Source organism: Lissotriton helveticus, chromosome 11 (assembly GCF_964261635.1).
Source record: "Lissotriton helveticus chromosome 11, aLisHel1.1, whole genome shotgun sequence".
Classification (NCBI taxonomy): Eukaryota; Metazoa; Chordata; class Amphibia; order Caudata; family Salamandridae; genus Lissotriton; species Lissotriton helveticus.
This window is the reverse complement of record NC_136072.1, coordinates 141342703-141367972: the sequence shown is the minus strand read 5'-3', so window position 1 is coordinate 141367972 and position 25270 is coordinate 141342703. Positions and strand designations below refer to the sequence as shown.

Sequence of the window (25270 nt, the reverse complement as noted above, 5' to 3'; positions counted from 1 at the left end):
CAATCAGACATTAGGATTGAACCGATTTTCGAGCTCAATCGATGTGAGGAAAGCCATTGAGAAATAAGTATTTGAACTAATCTGGGTTGAGAAGTGTGTACAGAGGAAAAGAAAGTACATTTCTGTGATGTCAGCTGAAATAATCTCTAAACATCAACCAAATGTTGAATTATCGTGAAGAAGAATTATTTATGAATAGTATAGGGGACAAATGCAACCTTATAATGACAGTCGAATAGAGGGTTCATAACCAAGTTGCAATCAACACCTAAAATTAACTAATCTTCCAAGTTAGACATTACTTTATGCGCAATATCAGGCCAAAAATGACTGTCTGGCTGTGTAGTAGCATATATGTTAAGGATTGAGAAAGGAATTTTATTAATTTAACTATAAGTATTCTCCCATCCACATCACATTCCTCAGATAATATATGAATACTAGCCATCCTTTTTTTAAGTCAGCAACTAAATTGTTGAAATGGTCAGCACATCCCTTCTCTAATATAGAGAAGTTACAGAAATCAGCGTAATATAAACTACCCTCATGAGGTTTGTTTTGAGGAGAGCCATGCAATCTGTGAAAAAGCCAAACAAAATCATGAAAAGCACCAAAAGAATGTTTCAAAATAACCAATTGTCATTCTACCTCAGGTCATCCACTTCCAATACCCTTACATTTTCAAATTTAGTCTAACTAATCCAGTTAGAATCTACACTGTAAACAATATGTCTGGGGCCTGGTCAACCTCTATGCTTCCATGAATTGGTATGCCATGCGTTTTCTGTGATCATATAGGTGCCAAATTGCCAGTTCTACATTTAGATGTTCCCTTGTAGAAAACATCTTAGCATATTCTGTCCTTCTAAGCAAAATGATGCTGTCATTATTAACAGTTTTTCTTTCTGGATATGCCATTGTTTACTTATCAACAAATGGGATCTACAAAAAAACCACACACTGAACATCTGTCCCATTTTCCACTGGTTAAAAGGCAAATGGAAATGAAAATGAATGCTGCACCAAGAGGCAAAGTCTAATGAAGCATATTCAATATTCCAATCCGGTTTTTGAGTACTGCCTTTTCCCTTTTCTCTCTTCATATTTTCCTGCCACCATGATAGTGGGTATTAGGATATAGGGCCTTATTTAGAAGTTAAAAGTCAGGGTACTTCATTGTAAACTCAATCAAGTAACCTGTCTGCCAAATTCTCAGTCTGCCCACCTCATGTAGGGATGGGCAGGATTTACGTTTTCTTTCTATAGAGCCTCATTGACACTGTAGATGGCAAACCTCGTCCAATGGCCTGACATAGTGGGGGTCAAAAGACATTACACCACCTGCTCTTTTTAAGGCAGATGGTGTAATGGCTTTTCCTTACTGCCTGTGACTGCTAGGAAAAACCTAGTGTTGGGGACCAGTAAAAAATATGACCCCCAAACCCTTGGAGAAAGCATAACACAATGTTAACTCAGTAGTTGGTGGTTATTAGTTTTTTTGCTTTCCAGCAACAAACTCTGCTTTAAAAGTCTGTGTCTGAAAAGGAAAAGGTTTTAAGAGTTTGGTCATGAAAACAGATTGCAGCCATCCACCAAGCATTTTGTACATTGAAAGAAACAATGTGATGGTGGTTCTTTTTGTCAAAAGAAAGAGAAGATCTCTGGGCAGTGGTCATCTCTAAATCTGATGGAGTCCTGTTCATAAGATGCTAAATTAAGTCCAATCTATCTGGTTTCATTACCCTTTTCTCTCATATATTTCATTCTCCCACATGTATAAAGGTACATCCAAAGCTCTACTTCATATAGTGTTGTGTATTGCCCTTCAAATGTATCTGTAACCTATTATTCCGAGTTTACCACTAACACAAGTATTTGCTTATTGAAATAAAAATGACACTAGAAATTTAAAATGGCGCAAACCCCTTGGGCTGTTCATATCTGGATGTCATGCGCATCATAACCAAAACTCTCCATGTCTAAAGACAGATAACAAAAGCTTTAATTAATTTATCATGAACAAATCAACTGACAGAGGTATGAACAGTAGTACTTTTGCACCTTTTTTTAATAACAAAGAGCCAGTGCTGGGCTCCATTCATTTATGATGCAAGATAAAATTTGAAAGAAAAGTTTGAAATATTGACAGAGAGCTATTTAATGTAGCAATGTGTCAATATTATGTGGTATGGCTGGAAGGCCTTACCATGAAATATTAACATGATACACAAAAGTGGACCTCAGATTCTCACACTAGTAATCCTTCTCTCAGTCCTGGCAGAGTGGCAAAGAGCAGACAGGAGGTGAAGCTTTGAGGGGCCCCAGGGCCAGGAATCAGGGAGAACAGCTCTGCCTAGCTCGGGCATCGCTGGTGCAAAAGTTCACTTGGCTACTTGTGGTGCTGAACAGGACTCCCAGGTGTGCCAATGAAGCCATCTTTGGGATGCAAGAACTTGACAGGAATGAAGGGGAGATGATGCAAAAGGGCCCCCCCCCCCCACGTGGGGTGTCAAGTGAAGCATTTAGTAGTCAGTCAACAAGCCTAGGTCCCAGCAAAGGTCATCCTCTTCCAGATGTCCTAGGAACACTGTAAAGGGCTGAGATGGGCTGTGGTTCAGGACTGCACTACCCAGAAGGCACCAAGCTGGTTACTTTCATGCTGGTCCACAACAGATCCCGGCGGTCAGTCCTTCTTTAGATCATGGAAGTGTAGTTTGTGCCTACTGACTGCAGGTGACTAAACCTTTAGCCCTAATGAGTCCTGCATAAGTATTTGGGTTGCAGAAGGGTTTACCTTCCTTTTGGAACCGGACTCTGGTCCGGGACAAATCATACTCTAGCTGGTGAAGGGAGCTGCCACAGGCGCAGTACTTTGCGCCTCTTCTCTGTGGGGTTCTGCCATGTACTGAGCAGTCTCTTATTTGCCCTTTTCTCCTTCAGAGCAGATCTGGAGTTTTTGTGTCAAGGGATCCCCTTAAATCCTGGATTTAGGGGGTGGTTACTGGTGTGAGGGCTAGTAGCCAATGAGTTATTAGTCCTGCGGCTAATCTGCCCTTGAGGTGACCACATTCGACGGGCGTATGTCACGTCACTAAACTACCCAGACCATACTATTTTTGGGACTTCAAGAGGACATCAGCCATTCCTGACTGTACAGACCCACTAGCCAGCCCCACAGGTGTGGTTATTTTTTTAAAGGTGCCTGGGGCAGGGGGGAACTTTGTCCACTGGGAGACAAGCCACGTACATACCAGATAAGTCTTTCACTAGCCATCCTGGGAGGATAGAGGTGTGACAACATTTCTGCCCAGGCCTTTTATCTTATGCCCTCTGGGAGAGTTAGCACTCACAAGCAGGAAGTCAGACTTCTGTCTGGGTGGCAAACTGCTTGGAAAACCCACTAAGGCACATGGGCCCGGAAACTCGGTATCTTGATGGGCTAACTCTAAGGATGCCACCTTGGTTAATGCACGCACGACATGAGAATTGTGTCAAGGGTGAAAAAGCACAGTGCTTGATACCAAACATGACTACATTTTGTGGTACCATCATGGAGCTGGCTAGCTCAGTTTTGTCCGGTAGGCAGTCCATGTTATCCTCTGGACCACCAGAACTTACTGCAATGTTACTGTAGAGTTATTTATGTCTGTACATATATGCCATCACAATTAGGATAATGCACCCTGCCTCCTGAGCTTTAGGAGGCCTACCTTAGGGGTGACCTTCATATCTTAATGCAGTGAGGTGCCCCTGTCACACATGGTGTGTGCAGAGTCATACTTGAGCAGAGAAGCTGCTCTTGCAGGCTGAGGCAGCAGCCCTGCAAATTTTACTTTTACTTGGGTCACTCAGGGTGGCATACCTATTGCTGCAGCCCTGGTAACCCCTTTTGTTGCTTTGCCCTGTGAAGCACTAGTACCATATACTAGGGAGTTATAAGGGGGTTAAACTATCTTACCAATTGAGTGTACGAATTCACATTACCTTTTTAGGGAAAGAGCACTGGCACTAGGGCTTAGTTAGCAGGTCCTTTTGCACTTTCAGTTGTAAAACCACAGCACCCAAAGCAAAAAGTAGAGGATGACCATCCAAAAAGAGCACCTTCCTACATTTACCATGTATTATTATTATTATTATTATTATTATTAAGGAGTTTTGTACCGCGCCTGGTTACCCTTGGGCATCCCCGCGCTTATCCAGAAAGAGACGCCATGACACGCGACACCAGAATTAAGCAGGAAACAGGTGGGTTTTTAACAGCTTGCGAAAACGTAAGAAGCTTGTTTCTGAACGCAGGTGAAGAGGAAGGGAGTTCCACAGGATGGCCACGTTGATGGATAATCTTCTGCCACCAGTTCTAACCTTCCTTGCCCTCATGACCTGTAGCAGATGTTGATGGTCTGACCGGAGGGAGCGGGAGGCCTTGTATGGTTGAACCATGTCCCGTAGGATAGGTGGGCCTTTCCCCTGCAAGATTTTATGGGCCAGACAGAGTGACTTGAATTTCACCCTCTCCCTAACAGGGAGCCAGTGTAGCGCCTTCATTGCAGGTCGGGAAGACTGACGCCTGGGGAGATCCATCAGGAGCCAAGCGGCCGCATTCTGCACTTGTTGCAGTTTATTTAGGGTGGACTCTGGAGCCCCCAGAAACAACGCGTTGCTGAAGTCTAGCCGAGAGATAATAAGCCCCTGGATGAGTAACCTCCTAGAGGCTGCTGGGAGGAGAGGTAAGATCTTCCGGGCTGATCGGAACAGACCAAAACACACGCCTGCGGTCTTTTTAGCGTGTGTCCTAAAGGAGAGGTCCTGCTCCAACCACACCCCCAAGCTCTTGATCTCCTGTTTGGGGGTGGGAGCCGCTCCCAAGCAGCTAGGCCAACTACTCGGAAATAAGGAGGGAGGGGAATTCCCCAGCATCATCAGTTCCGTTTTGGCGCCGTTAAGCTTGAGTGCGGAGCTACACATCCACGTGAAGATCTTATCCAAACACGTGTTCAGCCGGTCGGGATGATAAGCCGACTGGGAGAGCCCTACCACCAGCTGGGTATCATCAGCATAGCTGATAATCTTGATACCCAGGGGCAGTATCACACTCTCCAGGGGGGCCATGTAAATGTTAAATAAAGTAGGGCTCAACGATGAGCCCTGTGGCACACCACACTGGAGAGGGACTGATGGTGATTTCTCGTGGCCTTCCCACACCTCAAACGTCCGGCCCTCCAAAAAGGACGCAAACCACTTTAGGGCCATCCCAGAGACCCCCACCCCCGACAGCCGTTGGAGAAGCACCTGATGGTCTACGGTGTCAAATGCCGCACTGAGGTCCAGGAGGATCACTGCCACCGATCCCCCTGAATCCAAAATGCTCCTGGCATTCTCCACGACTGCCAGCAGGGCAGTATCAGTCCCCTGACCGGGGCGAAAACCCGTTTGGGAGTCACCCAGAAGGGAGTTGGACTCCAGGAAGCCCGAGAGGCGGCGATTCACCAACTTCTCCGCCACCTTGCTGAAGCCGGGGAGCAGAGAAATAGGCCTAAAGTTGGCAAGGTCAGCGGGGTCCAAATTAGGCTTCTTCAAGAGAGCCTTAACAACCGCTCCCTTCCAACTAGAGGGCACCACTCCTTGAGTAAAAGATAAGTTTATCAAATCCGTCACTAAGCCACCGATGGTGGGGGCTACCTGCTTAAGATATTTCATGGGTGCAGGGTCTTTAGGAGAGCCACTTTTCATGGTCATCAGAACTGTGAGAACTTCTTCCCCAGTAACAGGGCCTAAAGAAACCAACCCCACGGGCCGCACCCTGGGCTGAGACTCTGGGTTACCACCAGAGGGGATCTCCCCGGCTAGCCGAGGGAGAGATGCCAAGATGTTATCGATTTTGGTTTTAAAAAAGGAGGCAAGTTCCGAGCATTACTCACGGGGGTCATCGTGAATGACCTGAGGTTCGGGAGTTTTAAGAAGTTCTTTGATGACCCTAAACGATTCTTTTGAGGAGTTGGCCGCAGAGCCTATTCTCTCCTCAAAGAACACAGATTTAGCTACCCGGATAGCAGATTTGTAGGTACTAAGAGCCGCCCGATATTCTCTCCGGCTCGTTTCGCTCCAATCTTTCCTCTAGGTCCGCTCCAACCTCTTGCAACCCTTCCTCAAAGTTCTCAGCTCCAATGTGTACCAGGGCGCAGATCCCACTCTCTTACCCCTAGTAAGTTGTTTCTTCTTGGGGAGGAGGCCATCAAGCGAATTAGTAAGCCAGATGTTTACTCTCTCATCGGCAACTAACGGATTGGACCCAAGTAGAGGCCGGGACGCCTCCAGGTGTGCCGCCCAGGTATCTACTGGGAGCCTTGACCAGGCTCTTTCCAAAGTGTATGCCCTGGGGGCCGAAGCAACTGGGACATCAAACTGCCACTGGGCAGGCACCATAAAATGGTCTGTCCAAGGCAGAGCCAGCGCTGGAAGTGCTTTAAGGCAGGCAGAGTTTGAAAATATAGGATCCAACAAGTTGCCCATCACGTGTGTAGCACCCGAATTAGCCAAGTTGATCCCGAAGGTCTACTCCCAGGGAGTTGGAAGGGTCATCGAAGTGGATGTTGAGATCCCCAAAGCTACAAAATTACCAGTGGAAGAGGCAAGGAGCGCGGCTGATTCTAGGAAGGAGTTAAGAAAATTTCCAAAGGTCCCGGGAGGACGATAGATCAAAAGGCCCGTCAGAGACGCAGTGGGTGATAGGCGAAAAGAGAACTGACAGCTCTCGCAGTCGCTCATCCCTCCGTCCTGAACCTTACAAACTAGTGAGTCCCTGTAAAGAATGGCAATTCCTCCTCCCCCCCCCACAGGCCTATCAAAGTGTGTAATAAGAAAACCAGAAGGGAGAGCTCTAACCATATCGGGGCCCGAAAAGGAGGAAATCCAGGTCTCTGTTAAAAATAACACATCCAGCTTGTGGTCCAAAATGAGGGAGTGAATTTCTGTGGTATGACTGGGTAGAGATCGACAATTCCCAACACCTAGAGATTACACATATAATGGGATTCTGTTGACTTTTGGTAGTAAATTATTATTATTATTAATATTACTATTATCATTTTCAATATCTCCATGAAATTCTCAATAGTGTACCCAATTAGTATGCCTTAAAACCAAGTTCTAGCATTAACCCCTTCACTTCCCCTACCTTAACCCACACGCTGAATCTTATGCAGGCCCAAACCTTCAGGCTTACTCCATCCCTGAATGTTTCCTAACCATTTACCCAAAACCTAGCCCAAACTCCTTCTCCTTTCTTATCCCAAGTTTATGTAATATCTCTTGCTGTGCCTCAAGTGCTAGTTTTGTCTCTAAACCTCTGCAACACATTAAACTTAACCCTTTGCAGGACTCTAATACACACTCTTGTTCTTACCATGCCAGTTTTTCTTACATACATCTTTCATTTATTTGTTGCATTTCAAAATCAAAAGCGCCGGGATACTCCGTGGAGTGGCCGTGCGCTATAGAAGCATAAAATTAACATAACATTAACATAACATAACATATATGTTTCTTTTTCAAAAGAAAAATGTCAAAGGTCTGTCTTTTTGCACTGTTGATTTTGAAGGTGTACCTTGGAAAGAATTATCGAGGCCCACCAGATTCTGCTCATCTTATCCTGTAAAGTTGTGTCATACTGCTGAGTAGGGCAGGATGGTTCTATGTTCAGGGATGAATTGAGTTTTTTCTATTAAAATCTCTCAAATTAGAATTCATAATTGTGATGGCATGCCCTTTTGAACTTGTTAGTAACCTAATTTTGGCACTGTCGTATGACTTGATTCTCAAAGCCTAAATGCTAATAATCATATTCATGCTTCCATAGTTGTGGTCCTCTATTAGGACTACAGGCTGACTTTTTGCTGTTTTCTCGAACAATTCTCAACTTCACAAAGGGCCAGATGTAAAAAGCCATTTGTGATTCGCAAACGCCAGAATTCACAGAATTCCGGCGTTTGCGAATCGCAAACGGTGTTTTGGTATGTATGAGCCAAATCGCAAAATAAGGAATCGCAAAAATTGCGATTCCTTATTTTGCTCAAGCATTTAAGGAATCGCAATTTTGCAATTCCTTAAATGCTATGCATCAAGCATTTTTTTTTTTTGCGAATCCTCATGAAGAAATCGGAAATAACCACCAACTTGTAGTTGGTAGTAATTTGCGATTTCTTTCACAAATGCACTTTTTGGCATTTGTAAAGGTGCCATGTGGCGCTCAAATGTGCGCCATATGCGCACACATGTAAATTTCAGGGGTGCAGCAGGGTGTCCTCAAGACACCCTTGAAATTATTCTCAATTTGCGATTAGCAAATTGCGAATTGCAAATTGAGTATAACTTCAGCGATTCTCTACATACATCCCAAATTGCAATTCTCAAATAACCATTTCTAAAAAATCGCTATTTGGGAATCGCAAATGATGGTGAGGATACCTCTGCCCCAAAGACACCAAATTACAACCTGCAGATTTTTCACGAGGTGGAACATTTTGTATGAATATATATTTAAAAGCATCACCTGACTATGTTTACAGTTGTCATTTGCAATTATAAATGCTGAAATTCCACCACTCTTCAAGATTTTCTGTGTCTTTAAATGCAATTTACAAGAGCTAAATTTCTGCAATCCAGATTCTGCTAATCAGCATTTGAGAGTTACTCCTACATATTACTATTGTCATGTACAATGAAACGGATTAGGAATCAGGACACAGGTTTATCTGGGTTTAATTTACAGAGACTGCAAGTTTGCCCATTGGATAAGGACTGTAAGTTAAATAGGCTGAATATTTGAGGCATATAGCACAACATTTCCAGATTAAGTACTTTGCTTAATTTTACATGAACATTTCTTGTGCAAAAGGCACCCAAGAACCCTAGTGTGCTGCACATCTAATGCATAAAGATAAACACCCGTTTTAGAAGTAAATAACCAACAACGTAACTTCTTAAATTAAATGGCAATGACATGCTAAAATTAATGTGCCGTGAATAATTACAGTAGAAAAGCCACTCATATGGACCGTTGACCAATATATTATTTTCTCGTAGGAAGGCCTAGCGGGGCCAAAACAACCTTACTGTACCTATTTATTTCTTTTATCCACCTCTCTGAGCAAATGATGGGAATTATTAAAATCACAAACTTATTTTTTACAGATATATGATCCAAATAACAAACGCTATGAAGTACCTATACAGTTAAACACCCCCAATATTCCAAATAGCAATGCAGCGAACAGACTGTATGATGTTGTCATCAAGAACAATCCCTTTGGAATTCAAATTAAACGGAGAAGCACAGGCGTCATCATGTAAGTAAACATCTTGGTGCATGCACAGTTTTAAAATGTTTAGAAACTGACAGGGGAATCTTATTTGAAATGTACTTATCATACTTATTGCAAAACAAGATTTTTAACTTTTTCAAGATGAACCTTGATCTAAAACTCTTCTTCAGAGGGTCTTGTTCTTTACTCTGTATAAAAACTAATAAGATTTAAACCATAAAACTCTTCTTTTTGGATACTAATAAAAACAGGTTTTAAGAGTCCCAGTAGACATATTTTGCACTATTTGTTTACGCAAGCTGATTGTTGGTCCCTGTCCTATTGCAAAATAAAAAACAAAACAAAGATACCTAGATACTTAGTAGCATAATGTTCTCATTTTTAAATATTAAAATGTTCCATAAAAATGTGAAAGTTTATGAGATTTGGATTTAACAATCTACACGTGTTGGAAGTTGAGGGGGATTGAAACAGATCGACTTGCTCTCGTCATAAATGAAGTCTAGGGGGAGGAAGTCTTGAAACATTTCAACAGCTGTTAGTAAACTGTAAGAAGTTAATGTGCAGAGTAATCGATTATTTAATCAAACATTTTTTTAATATGATATTGTTGATTCTAGCCATGATAATATTTTTTATTTAACCAACAAGATTGTACTTGAATATCTGACAGAATTTTATGACACAGTGGTCAAATATTTTGATAACAAGAAATTATTGTAAATGATGGGATGTATGAGCTGATAATGCATTAATGAAACAACACTATAATAATAATGCTAAATATTATCATTATTATTATCATTATTATTTTTCTCAGGAAGTCATATTAACTCCAAGTCAGTCATTTTATTCTTAACTCAGATTGCCCACTAAGCCCAGAGTTTGTCACAACTTGACAGAGTTAGTACCCTGCTTTCCAGGAAGCATCCATGTGATCCCATTGAAATGCTTTGGCCATTCAGTGACCTGTCTAATCAAAGAACTGACGTGTTTGCTGGGTCATCTTCAAAGCAATGAATTCCAGTACCCTCTATTCCCAGGAAAAGGATACAATCAATCATTTTATATGTAACGTTTGCAGAAGCAATGCTATCTGCCTATAAACATTCAAGCACAAATAGAAGAAGAAAAGTTGTCAGGCCTTCCCTTGCCATCTGAAATCATGTCTGTCTTTTGTAGGTGGATTTGACAGGTGGTTCACAATAGATGAACCACCTGTCAATATGCGCTTGAATTATAACCCCAGCATACATTGTCAACAAAGGGTTGATGCAGTACAGCTTTGACTTCAAAGGAGAATTAGTGACATTATATGAGACACTCACGTCAAGGAGGCCGTACAACTCAGTTGCACAGGTTCAGAAAGATGAGATGGGTATCTAAAAATGTAAATGTCCTGCAAAGACATCTCCACATAATACTCATACAGAGGGCACTATAGAACCATTACCATTGTTATATGGTTCCACGAGCCTGTGAGAGACCGCAATGTGCCAGTGAGGGTCCAGGTGGTGCAGAAAGCTCTCGGGCTGATTTCTTTAATTCAAAAAGTGTTGCAGAGTCACTAACTATCCGTGCATTATTCAACCAAATCATAAGACAAAACACCAGTGGTGTGCTTTGTCACAGGTAAAGTGTTACCTACACTATACACATTGTTGGCAATTTGCCCCTCTGCAGATAGTGGCCAACAGGAACACTGAGAGTGCTCTTTTGTTCTATCTCAATTCAGTGTTCCCAAAATTGACCAAGACAATTAATAGAAAAACCAGGGTTAACAAAATATGTTAATTGCCACATTAAAATACTTATGACTGCCAACATGGCTTTTGAAGATACATTATAGGGCTCATTAAAGATATTTAGGGATGTGTGATTACTTTAAATCTTAAGTATTGCTACTAGGATGTGACAAGTGAGAATCACAACCCCAAAAAGGAGCAGAATTTTCGTGAGAAGTATCATGGTCAGCATGAGTAATCCTTCTGTACTCATTCTCCTATGTCATTGCCATTAGAATAAAGCCTAGGAAACCTAGACAAATCACCTAGGTAAAACATTATGGATCAAATACATCTTCTATTCTATATATAATTATGACTATGACATCTGGATTAGTCATCTGGGAAGAAACGAGTAACAAGACATCACATTTTAGAGAGTGAACGACTAGTTGGGAAAAGGCTCATTGTATTTTGACGATGTCAGAATGGACACATTTTATGTGCAGTGAGACTTTGTGGATAAACAAAAAGCCCCTGGAAATGGTAAGATAGTTAAAGCATACATGAACTCAAACAAAGCAGTGGGCACAAATGTTATTCCAACAGATATATTATGTTTGTAGGTAGCAAAAGATCAAACAAATTTTATTTTCCATATTTCAATGTTTGTAAGGCCAAATGTTTACAATGAATGTAACAATGCCACAAACTCTGCGTTTTCTAGAGAAAGGACCACAAAAAGGTTGTATCTCTTCATAGTATTAGGTGCATCAGTGCTAACAAAGTCCAGAGCACACAAAAAAGAGTTCCTATAAAGTAAACAATGTGAACGAGAAATAAGATAGAAAGTCAGTAGGTTTTACTGTATGCTTTTATAGGTGATCATGGTCCTCTTTCAAGAGGAGCTTCAAAGAACATGAAACCAGCCGACACGTGTTTCGTCAATCGGGAATTACCCGTGACTCTTCAGGGCTGAATATCTGTCAAAAAGGAGTTGTGTCGGGGGACCGGTGATAATTCCAACCCGGTCCTTATCGGGTTTTACGAGCGGGGCAGCCTGCGCCCAAAGGGTGAAAAAGACCCAAATAGAATCAAGAAAGACGGACCGACGTAGCCGTCACTGCCATAAAGTGGAATAAGCTTAAGGCAAAGTGGAGTTCGGTAGAAAAAGTGTTGTTTGCCGGATGCGGAACCCGGATATTCAGCCTTCAAGAGTCACGGGTAATTCCCGATTGACGAAAGACATGTCGGTTGGTTTCATGTTCTTTGAATCTCCTCTTGAAAGGGGACCATGATCACCTATAAAAGCATACAGTAAAACCTATTGACTTTTGATCTTATTTCTCGTACACATTGTTTACTTTAAAGGAACTCTTTTTCGTGTGCTCTGAACTTTGTTTGCACTATTTGGAAGAGGAGGTATTTACCTACTCTTTTTCAGGGGTTTTTGTCGTTTCCCCTAACCTAGCAACACCGTTCCATATTTGTATAATACTTTCTACACTCCCCGTTACTAGATGTGCGCCAATATTTCTGAATACTAAAACCCCAAGCAGAACCCTTACCTAGTTTCATCAGTGCTGACTTGAAAACTTTAGCTAAAACATTTACTGACAAGTTCATGTTCGAAGTCCCAAATCAGGTTCATGGTAGAATCAGGTCGTTCTAACTGTAAGTAGGTGGACTATTCACACCCTTTTTTTGATAGCTGTTATACACATTATTACAGGAACTAACCATTGCCCTTTTCAGTGGCCAGTAAGGATAGTGAACAGGCATATCATAAAGCATTGTGAACTTTACTGTGTCAGTTTCTGAACAAGAAGGGATCTGCAGTGCTGTTGTACAGATCAAGAAAACACAATATGTTGCACCTATACTGTTATGAATGGGCAGTTTACTTAACGGGTCAACATTGAACGGTGAAGAAGTCTGATCTACCCACCATTCCCTTTGCTGTGTTGGTTGTACAATACGCTAAGCCACTCCAACAGCAAATCAACGTCACTTCATTTCCTGGGAAGGATATATTGCATTGTATTGTATTGTATTGTATTGCATTGTAATGGCCTTTATATGGCGCTTACTACCCCATACGAGGCATTGTAGCACTTTTTTCGGCGAGTAGCAAGCTACTCTGGAACCCATAAAGGATTAGTGGTGAATTAGTATGGTGAAAATATGAACGTTATTTGAGTGGTGGAAATGTCATTGCTCTACACAGCTCATTATTCAGAAGGACAATAACTTCTCTATTTTCAGCATACAACACAAACGTTTCCAAAGTGATGGACATGAAGTAGTATAGCAAGAGATCAGGAAAGCACCAAGATGCATCTCACTTTAAATTTCCTCTGTAATTAATATACAGATTTGGCAGCTGCATCAACCAAATAAATGCATTTGCTGAAAAAAATCCAACCATGTGGGAAAGGTTATATTTAACCCGTTGGCTGCTGCCGTTGGCCAACGGTCGTCGCGAGCACTACCTCAGTAGTGCTGCGCACGTCCGTTGGCCGACGCGGCCCCACCCGTTTCTTCGAACGTTCAGCACTGCCGCAGAACGTTCGAAGCAGCCAACGGGTTAATAATTGCTTTTGGAAAAATGAATTAGTTAACGTGATGGTTCCGTCTAAAGTAAAACTGCAGATAGAAGTGGTTCTCAGTTTTTACGGTTAGCTTTCAGCTGAAAGTTTTCAATTGGCTTTGCAGAAACTGGCAATCTGCAAATGTGATGGATACCTTTATCTGCCTAATGTACATAATTATTGACCAGCACTATTATGAACAGCATTCTATTTGAACAAATTGTATAGGGGCAATATATAATTCTCAAAATGTGCTACTGTCTCCGAGCAAATAAAACATATCGTGTCATTCACACACATTTTTATATTTGCCTAAACGCAGGTGATATTGTTAGCTAGAAGTTGTAATTCTTGTTAACTCAATATGTTCTATTAAAATACATTTGAATTTCAGCTGGGATTCGCAGGTGCCAGGTTTCACCTTCAGTGACATGTTCATTCAGATTGCGACCCGCTTGCCCTCAAATTATGTGTATGGATTTGGAGAAACGGAGCATAAAACCTTTCGGCATGATCTGAACTGGCACACCTGGGGAATGTTTGCGAAGGACCAGCCACCTGCTGTAAGTTTTAAGCACATGAGCACAAATATTGTACTGAATATGAAGTGATATTTTGCAAAACTATAAATCACTAAAACACATTAAAGTGATTTTAGAACTGTAAATAGGCCCGCATAAAATATCGGATTTCATTAGAGATAAATCATGTTTTTTGTGATAGGGTCTACAAATTCAGAAGTAGGGGTTTCATTAAATGCTCTGGCAAAAAAGGGCTTCTAGATCACTCTCAGCAAAATGTCCTGCCTTTACCATAGTCTCTCCTTTCCTATATATTCTACCTACATGAACCAAGTTGTCAAATCCCCACATTACATTCTTCACCAGCTCAAAGAAGTCACACTTCCTATTTCTTGCAACCTTTTGTAAACTGCTGTTCTAGCTCTAATCATCGCAAGCTTTACTTTGGCAAATCCAATTTGTGGGGAATCTCTTTTATCACTCACAATAGGGCTGTGTTTGGCAGCCACATTAGCCCCAAAACAAAATGGATTTCATCACACAATGCGTGTTTGCACTTAGAGCATTGTGCCAAGAATTTCAATATATTCAGGGGCAGATTTGTGTGACACAAAGGCAACGCAATTTTTACCAAGCCAACCAAAGCCACATTTCCTGGCCGTGTGTGGCTTGTAAATATGGAGTAACACATGCAGTGTAAGTCGCTGCCTTGCGTTACTGTGCGCCAGGAATGTGTTGCATGGATGAAGAATGGGTTTTCCCATGCATCCATCCATGTATTTTGGTGCATTCCCAGATTTACCAAGACAAGAATGTATCAAAATTGCATGCGTTCCCAATAGAGGAGAAATATCTTTATTTTTCAACATTGTGTCCTCTTTCTAAGTGTGCTGCAATACAATTTCTGATCTCATACTCACTTTTTGAGTCAATTCTCACTTTTGAATTGTAATTTTAAATGTTGTTTTGAATATTTTCTTCAGGGACTTATTGCCTGGTCTGTTCTTGAGGACAACACCGTCCCCAACCGAGCATCTGGATGCTTTTAGTCCTGTGATTATCATGCAGATTATCTAAGAGACAGCATACACACATGTCTCAAACCATAAGAAATTGGGGTAATGGAACAACTTCTATATGGACAAACACTCTTCCTCGATCAATTTATTGATCAGGCCCACTGTTAGCTGTAGTGTGAAGCATGAATCGGGATATAGGGCAATGGGAAATATAATTGTATGTGAATGCCTAATCCCAAATCATCAACACAGCGTGGGACAAGTGATGTAAGCATCAGGGTCTCTTTTGTTTATGCTTCCAGGTCATGCCCCAGACAGGCCCTTCAGTCACTGTATGGTCTATAGTTGGCCACAACCTATCAATTTCCCTGAGCACTCATTCAGAAATGACTCGCAGACATGCTGGTTTGAAGTGCTTTTGGAAATAACAAAGGGCCAGGCACCATGTTGGTATAAGTTTGCACATAATTTTCTGAAATAGCCTAGCTTGCTGCCCCTGCTATATGGATTTTAAGGGCATATTTACAAGGTATATAGGGAACTACCTACATATCAAGATGGGTACTGCCTGGACAAGTTAGACATTGCTGGGCAAAATGCTCATCTTAACAACATTTATCAGCAGAACCATGAGAAGAAAGGGCTGATCATTTCCAATAGTTATTCAGCAGAGAGTGCAAACGTTGCAGTTTGTTACTACTGCCAATATCAATACCACACCAGTATGAACTCCACCAATAGCACTAATAACACCCACCACTTCAATCACCAATACCAAAACACCAACACCCCTATCATCATTACTGAAATAGCATTAGCAAAGTCAATGAGTATAACTTGAAGATGCCATTGCATGGAAATATAATTTCTGTGTTCCTGTGTTTGTATGCAAAGTCCCTTAAAATCCAGACTACTAGCTTGTTCTTGTTTGCTATTCTAATAGCTTACAATAAGTAAAATGTACATGGCGGTTTTATAGGGAATAACGTCTAGGGTCAAAAGATCTTTTTAAATTTGAAATGTGTATGTTTAGTAACATTTTACATTAGTATGTTAAGCATATTAAATCAGGGAACACAAATATGACATGTTTTCCTTTTATTACGTGGCATATGCAAAGTAAATGTTTTTAATTTTGCAGTACAAGGCAAATATGTATGGAGCGCAACCCTTTTATATGGGTGTGGAAAATGAAGGTTATGCTCACGGAGTTCTGTTGCTAAACAGCAATGCAATGGGTAAGTTGGCCATTTAAATAATTGTAAATTATTTTTCTTTTTGTTTACTTTGAGATTCATGGGCTCATACCTTTTAGCAAATATGCCACCCACTCTGTGAACCCTGGGTCAGAATATACACCCTGTTGCCAAAGTGTACTTATTGCCTGCAGAGTTGTGAAAGGATCTCCCGTTTCTGTATTATTCTAAAAATGAGATCAGAAACATAGTGACATTTATATCCTTCTGTCTTGTGCTTGTGTTTTTGGTTTGACCTTTGGTAGTTCCAACAGTCCCTATCGGTAATGTTAAATCTACATTTATTTTATTCATATAGTGAATAACAAAGCAGAAAGTCATCATCATCAATAAATTCTGTTTTGGTCCACAGACCATAAAAGTGCATTTGTACATGTTTTGCCAGATTTACATATAAAAAAACTCATACTTTTTTTCCTTTAAAAAATAACATTTGATTTCATAAAATGTATTACATAAAAATATGACCCATATAAACCTCTAGAGGTTAAAACTTCACATTTGGTTAGGGAAACAAGAACATAAACAATCTCTAGGGACCTAATGTCCAAGACAGTAGAACCCACTCAATTATCTGCTTGCTCTTTGTCTACACATATTTAAATTCCCTGCTGAATAAGCCAATAAGGTTCATACCATTGGGCCTAATGGGTGTGATGGTAACTTTTGCTTTTGGGCTTTATTTCTTATTCTCCACGTTTGGCCTAAACATTCTGCAAGCATATAGATGAATAGAGGTCTTGCATCAGATTTTCGGATGCATAGGGCTACACCGTGTTCTCTGGTTCCCAGCTGTTTACAGAGAGGGGTTAACCACATTCTCCTTGGACCAGATTATGCTTTACAGCCAAAGAGAACATGGGTGGTTGATTCAGTAGGAGCAGAGCTACAGGGGCAGCACTTTCTCTGAGCTAAGTTACATTATCATGAATTTGTGAAGGAATTCAAGGGAAGTGAACTGTGCCTGAATTGAATATAACGTTTTCGATCTGTTGGTAACTGTATTACGGTCAAGGTAGCATTCCAGGGTATGCAACACTTTAAAATCAGTAAACTCCACAGTTAATCTGCCCAACTTGTTATCCCTAACTTCATTCTAGGTTACCCAATCCCAACACATAGCTTGTACTTGCTTGTTTGTGGGTGGCTCTGGGTGATTAGTGCTACCCAACTGGCCCTTTACCCCAATCAAGTAGGCTTTTGATGTTTTCGATGCAACTATTTTCTTAAATGTGTCTACGGTACAAAGTTTGTCAAAAGCTGAAGCATATGAGCAGAGAAGATGAAACTAATCTGTGTCAGAGAGGAGCAGGTGGAGTTTTGATAGGCCTCTGATGGATTTAACACCCATATCCAGTTTAAGAGAATGTAATGGCCTACTTGGGGGGGGGGGGAGCATAACATCATATATCTTATCAGAATTATATTATAACAACCATAATTGAATTTGTCATGGGACTGAATCAATTCTTTACTACAGAATTATTTAGATTATTCAGTAACCATAATTCAATGCATGTGTCCATGCAACAGATGATGTCAGCAGGCATGTTGCATTAATTTACTTTTTCTCTTTACAGCACCTGTTATGACCTGAGAGTATTGTCATTTGGTGATCTAGATCTTCCCTCTATTAGGGTAGCTAAACGTCTTGTGGATACAATCATGTCAGCAGGAACATGTTCTTGTAAATTATGTCTTCTAGCTTTTTTTCTACATCTTTAGGTATATTTCTGCCATTGAGGACCATTCTTAGCGTTTTCTTAATCTGGTTTTAACTTTGGGTGCATGAGTCCACATCCAATTCATAGTTACAGTTAATTAACAGCCAAAGAGAATGTGGGTGGTTGATTCAGTTGGAGCAGAGCTACAGGGGCAGCCCTTTCTCTGAGCTAAGTTACACTACAATGAATTCCCAGGCTCGACTACCCCAATGCCCTATTCTTAGAAGCACCATGCTCCAACGTTAAGAAATTGCAAATTGTACAGAACTGTGCGGCACGACAACTCTTGAATATTCCCAGCTGACAGTCAGCAGGGGCTGCTCTGGCCACCCTTCACTGGCTGCCCAATCAACAGAGAGTGCAGTTTAAGGCTCCCTGAATCTCACATAAGGTACTGTTAGGTTCTCGCCCATCTATCATACGCTCCTTCATGTCCTCCTACAATCCTGAGAGAACCCTGTGATTAGGCAATAAACAGTTGGCAGTTGTACCTAGAATTAGGAAAGCACATAGAGGGGTCACCTTTTTTCATATAACGCAGCAAAGCTATGGAACTCCCTCCCCCTTGCAATTCGGTGTGAAACCAACCATTTGGTCTTCTGGAAATGTATAAACTCCTTCCTGTTTCCATAAACTAATATGTAGTTCATGAACTTTGGCCTCTAGCACTGGGATGCCTTTGGTAACCATGCGCTTTACAAATGCTTTACAATTACAATTTTGCTTACATTTTGCTAGCATTCCCTCTAATTCCGCTTTTAGTATTGATCGGTGTTACACTCAAGGTATAGGGTTTCACCATTTTGTAGTTAAATATAACAGTGCAGTTGTGTATTTGTCTACAACCAACTTACAAAATCAGATATATAGGTTCATTTATTGCCTGTGGCCCTGATGTTGAAAAGAAGCCATTTGCCTTACAATTTTTGTGTTACATCTCTTCCTTTGTGTTGCCATTGATATAAAATCACTAACATTGCACTTCGGTACGTTTCCCAAAACTGTAAACCTCTCACATTATTAATATTATTAGTTTAGGGGTTATTGTATTAGTCATTGTTGCCTATTGTGAATTCAGCAATGAAGACATGTGTGGAAAAGCAGATCTTAATCCCTGCATTTACATTTTCAAAATGCAGGTATGAGGTGTACTTTTAGTTTATTTCCTTGTCCCTTAAGGGAAAAGGATATGGAATCAAAACATAAAAAAGGTACTATCTGCAGGCATCTTTCCAACAAAGTCCGTAGCCACCTTCAGAAATTCATTAAGGCCTCATAAAGTTGCATACAGAACAGCTCAATAATAATTTTAAGCAGTAACAGCCAGTGGAGTGAGGCCAGAAGAAATAGGAGATTTGACTCCAGACAGGCTGTTTTCTACCAGGGCTGCCTTCACAAGTAGACCAGCTATCAGACCTTTGTCTAAGTTTTAACAACTCCCCAAACTGCTCAGCTATGAACTAAAGTTTTGCTGCTAGGTAATATCCCTGCATATTGGGACCTGTATGTTTCCTTCCCCACTATAAAGGCTCAATGGGAAAACATTCAAAAGTGCATCTACATCTTTACGTTGTTTTTTGGATTATTGGATGGAGCAGCCCTGGTATGTATAAAACGGTAATGGTAAAAGTCATATCTATAGTCTTTTGATATTTTCAAGAGCTGAATTTTAATGAGGAACTCAACCATGTATCATGGCTCCGATAAAAACCTCTCAAAGTGCAATTGTTTTTCAGCAATATAAAAAAAAATGGCTTGCCATCATATGGGAGGGAGCAAGAGGTTATTGCTTAGACTGTGTTTTAGATTGCCCATCTGGAACAGCAATCACCTGTCACAATTTGTCAGTAATCTGGAAATAGAACCAAATCTTTCCATCACTGTCCACAGTAGGTATTCCCAATATTTGGAGTCCCTTTTGCAAATTAACATATCATCTACATAAATAAAACAATGGGTTCCACGAGGCTCACCTTTATTTCCATTTTCTGCACTGCTGAATATAATATTCTGGAGTGTGATTCCACTGCTAGTGCAATTAGAGGCAAACATTAGCATCACGTTGCCTGGGCTCATTCCCACATTTGGAGGGTGCATAATCAGTTTGATCCTGTACCACCGGTTTTGTTTATAGAAATTATACTCCTCCAACATACTGAGGGCCCTACCTCAACTTTATTTGTAAATGCAACATATAATTCCACCCAACTATGCTGTTCCACTTTTTTTTGTATGTAACAGAACCAACACTTACTCTTTTACTTTTGTTATATTCTCCAGTAAATTAGCTTAATCCACGGACATGTCTCACCATTATCTCATGTGGCATAAAGATTGCCAAACCCAGTAAAACTATTTATACGTTTGTGAGTAAACCGTCCCTCAGCAAGGTTTGGGTACATTTAACATAGCTAACAGTCTCTTATATCTAAGGTCTATTGGGTTCCTATTTGGTTTGGTTTCATGTCAATCCTAGTTGCCCTATGAGCTCTGGATTGATCTCACTACATATCACTTTAGTCATTACAATCAATACATTTAATGCCTGTAATAGTCTATATGTGTTCTAAAATCCCACATGTGTCCTTTGTTTAAAATGTTAATGGTCTCTATGATCTGCCCGCTAGATTGTATTCTTTGCAGTGATGAAATTCTTTTAACCAAAGGGGAGAAGTACTTACTGGAGATGACCATTCATGTGTGTCTATTATTCTAAAGTAGTTAATATTCTATTCCTTTTGTGTCTCTCTAATGTATTTATCCGGTACAAATCTTGGGTAATTGCCATGCTTGGGTCTTTGGTATTTGCACCCGTAGTATGATGTCCATAAAGAAGATTTATCCAATAATATATGTTCTCTGTGTTCCATCTTTTGAAAGGGTAGCAATACACTCATGCACAACCAGTAAGTGGGCTGATTGGTGTGATTATTGTGCCCTGTACAATATAAGGAATGTGCCTTAATGTTTGGGTGAACATCTTTACCAGGCCAGGAGACCCATTTTTTCAATGTAACTATTAGGAACTTTAGTTTTTGAAGTTGGGTATGTCTATTCTATGTGTCATTCATCGAAGAGACAAAGTGCCCAATTAAGGGCTTGGTGGACAGGGTACTCCGACATAAACATAGCAGAATACTGTGTCTGGAAAACCCTCAGTCCACTAGCTCCAGTTTAGATTTGGGCAGACTATCATCTTTCCAATGGCAGTGCTTGTGCTGGTTCTGCCATTGTAAAGTTTATTCCCACGAGCCAATGGAGTAGCGCCTGTTGGAGTAAGGACATTAGAACTGATGCCCTATTCATAGAGGCCAATGTGATTTTTTTGGGAATCCATTATGGCTAGGAAAAGCTGGCGTTATCAGAGAGAAAAACTAATATAACCGCACAGCCTGAAAGAAAAAGCCCAGGGTATGCAGGTCATTAGTGTTTTGATTTTCAAATGGGAGATTTTTTTAAAACAAAAATGTTTGGTTTGCACTCACTCGATCGATGACAATTATGTATCAAACTTACAGTGCCTTCAGAGGAACAGCAATCACAGCATTTCTTCTGAAGGCGAGGAGATCACCTTCGGACTGGCGATGATCGCTAAATAGAGGAGGCGATAGTGTGTTAAGATGGCATACATAATGTCCTCTGCCACCTTAAGAGGGTGGGCTGACTGTCAAATATTACATCAGACCTAATGTCTTCTGCTCGTATCATGAGCATGTTAATACAGCAAGCATTATCTTAGGACATCGGTTAAAACTTGAAATGAATGGGAATTTGGACATAAATATACTGTTACACAACGTCCATCTCTGGTGAACGCTGAGTATGTGGTGTGACTGAATGCATAAATAAAAGGATTAGGCAATTGAACTAGTTGTCCCATGCATTGAGACACAAACGAGTATAATTGGGAACAAGTAAGTCCTGATGAAAGCTGATGGCCTTTTTGGCAAATTCTATCACCTGAAGCATATTGACCAGAGGGCGAGGGAAACATTAACTCTCCTTTAACATCCCTTCTTAATGCTCATAATCTGCCCTAAGTGTGCTAATATTATCAAAATAAAGCAGTTTTGATGGACTTCTGCAGGCATTTTGATGTGTTCCCAGTCCCACAGTCGTAGTCCTAAGTTGCACCAAATGCTCTATCCAAAAGAGAAATTGGTTCAACTCCATGGTCACAACTACAGCAGATGAGGACTCTATGATTGATGATGCATGCCACATAAAAAATAAGTTGGTGGCAGTCCTTTAAAAAAATTAATTAAATTTCATCTTCAAATCTATTGTAAAACACAGTCTTGTAGGATCCCTCACTAATTGAATTAATTTATAAGCATTTCAGAAATTGAGGGAACTGCCCCTCAATAATTTCCTGCTCTCCCTCTAATTTGTGTTTTGTTCTAATGTGTTCAACAGGTATAATGATCTGCCATCTTCAAAATATGCGAGTATCTCACCAGAGAATTGACTCAATCTCTTTGAATGTATTGGATCAACCCACTCATACCACCATTCAATGTCAAGGTTATAGAAAAATGCTGTCACATGTAGCCTGGTTACATCATAAACCCTCTATGAGTACTCTACGTGCAATGCAATGAACAGGAGTATGTTAACCAGCATCCAACTGTGCTTGATTTTCTGATTTGTCACTTAAAATGCCAAACTCCACCACTCAGACCATCCTTTCAGGGTCCCGTGCTTATATTCTGGACATCTGACAAAGAAGTATCTGAATCATCCAAAGATGCCTGTCATCATTTATTGTTGCATTGGCAGAAACGCTGAGGGCACTTGCCTGTTGGAGATCTCTAAGCTGACAGACTATTTTCAATGCGGGAAGACTCTTTATTCACATTTTACAGATCTAGTCCCTCAAAATTCTAACAACAAAAGAGTTGGCACTTTGCAACGGGAACATTTAGAGGAGCATCCAGAGGTCAATATCAGGGTGGGCAAGACTTGAAGCTTTCACTCTGCAGAAATATAAGGAGTTAGATAAAACTCCCCGAGATTCTGTAGAGTTTAGCGAGTGGGTGAAATTTGACATGTCGTACTGCTCAAGCTGATGTTTGGCACCTGGAGTTTGTTACGCACTGTGAAATCAGCGTGAATGACAAAACACAGTTTGCCAGCGAGCGCTACTTTTTTCACCCGCTCAAGTAAGTTTTTTACTCAAGCAGCATTTTTCTCGACACAAAAGGTTGCGACCTGCTGCGACTACCCACATTGAGGAAATCTCACCGGGTGGCATTCTAGCATCTGAAAGACTTGCTAAGGGATGCAAATTATTGCTTGTGCTCACTAATTTAGCAGCTTAACCGCAGCACAAATTCTCCTGCAGTGCGGGAGAATTATTGAGTGGACGGGGCTGCATCGGCCATCAGACGTGCGCAGCACCAGCGAGGTAGTGCTCGCATCGGCCAACGGCTCGGAACGGGTTAAAATTCGCGAGCCCCTCCTAAGAAAAAATTAACCATGCAGCAGTTGGCATAGTTTTACCAGAATTATATGTTACAATTGTAAAGTGGAGTGACCAAAACTCTGTGAACTCCCCCAGCAGAGCGGAGTTTATTGCCCAGCCCATGTCTCTATAATCACTTTCTGCCTTCAATGCTGCTGCTGTAATTAGCACAATATAAATTGTTCTTCTTAGACAGTTTCAATTGCTTAAACATTTAACGAGTGACAAGGTCAGTCATTAAGCATTGCAAGATTTTCAACCACTTCACAATTCATTTCCTTGTGAAATCTAAGTTCCTCTTTGTCTCACCCGTGCTGACTTTGTGAGACACATATTTATTTGAAACTAACAATAGCATTCATAACTTTCCAATATGTTTTTTTAGGCACATAAAGCTTGCAAATGTGCCCAGCTCTATCTTCATGCTGATGAAAAGCATGTTATTCATTGTACCTCCTTCATCAGGTGATCAAGGATATCAATTTTGTGGTTGCTGGCCAGGTTGTATATCTTGTAAAAGTTATAGCCAGCTAATATTAAGCCTAAATTAAGTTGTATATTTCTTGTGACAAGTGAAATCAAGGTTGCTTACAAGTAAGAGGGGAATTTCAGCCATTAAGTCCAGAAAACAGTGAAGTTGAAGGATGACGAAGGTATAAGACCCTAGGCTTAGTAATAGTTGGTAATGGAGAGGGAATGCAGGAAGTTCAATCATCAGGGCCAGTGTTATGGAGAACTGGGGAGAGCATGTGGTCTAACGGCTAGGGTGGTTGATCTAAAATCTGGGGAACCTGGTTTGAGTCTCAGCAATGACCCTCAGCATCTTGTGATTCTGGGCAAATCACTTAATCTTCCTGTGCATAACAAAATGAATTTGTCCTTGTGTAATGCAACAGGTGCTCATGTAAAACGCTCTGATACCTCATACCTTTGGGTCAAATTCCAGCTATATGAAACTCTGAAAAAACAAATTGAAGATGATGAAGTGACAGTCAATTTGTTTGTCATAATTGCCACAACACCACATTTTGAATTACAGCAGTTATATGGTTGATGGTTCCTTTCCAGGTGTTGTAGTGTTAATGTAGAGTCTTTGCCTGTCAGAAAGATAAATACTAAAAGATATATTTAGTTGGAATAAGAGGATGAAAAGAGAGCTATTACGAGAAGAGGAAGAGGGAGAATGTGAGAGAAGAAAATAAAGGGAATGAACTGAACAGAAAGAGCAGATGCAGAAAAGATGGAGATATTAAGGGAAGAGAGTTCAAAAGAGAGCACAATTGGTATTTCTACAAACAGGTGTTTCAGAAGCCAGCTTTACAGTACAGATGTCATTATGTTGCATGAACATTTTAGCGATATCATAAACTCTGATTAGAAATGCATAGATGTATACAAACATATACATAGGTTGACACATATTATGATGATTATCTGGTCTCACAGTGTTCGTGTTTGGCTTTTCAGATGTTACCTTCCAACCAACACCTGCTTTAACATATCGTACAATTGGAGGAATCCTGGACTTCTACATGGTTTTGGGACCAACCCCAGAGGATGTCGTTAAGGAGTACACTTTAGTATGCAAATTTGTATATCTCTATGGTTGCAATATATATTTTAGCTATTTGTTTTTTCAAAGTGATAATAT

General features: G+C 40.7%; 1 protein-coding gene across 2 annotated transcripts in view; it reads left to right on the top strand.

The window, feature by feature from the left end:
• The window catches only part of SI (sucrase-isomaltase), a 645776-nt gene that overhangs the window by 276935 nt on the left and 343571 nt on the right, over nt 1-25270 (top strand). For both annotated transcript variants that reach the window (XM_078665617.1, XM_078665618.1), the window contains exons 27-30: nt 9190-9344; nt 14030-14198; nt 16317-16413; nt 25087-25199. In XM_078665617.1, coding sequence (XP_078521743.1) covers nt 9190-9344; nt 14030-14198; nt 16317-16413; nt 25087-25199 — 534 coding nt within the window. The remainder of the gene's footprint in view (nt 1-9189; nt 9345-14029; nt 14199-16316; nt 16414-25086; nt 25200-25270) is intronic.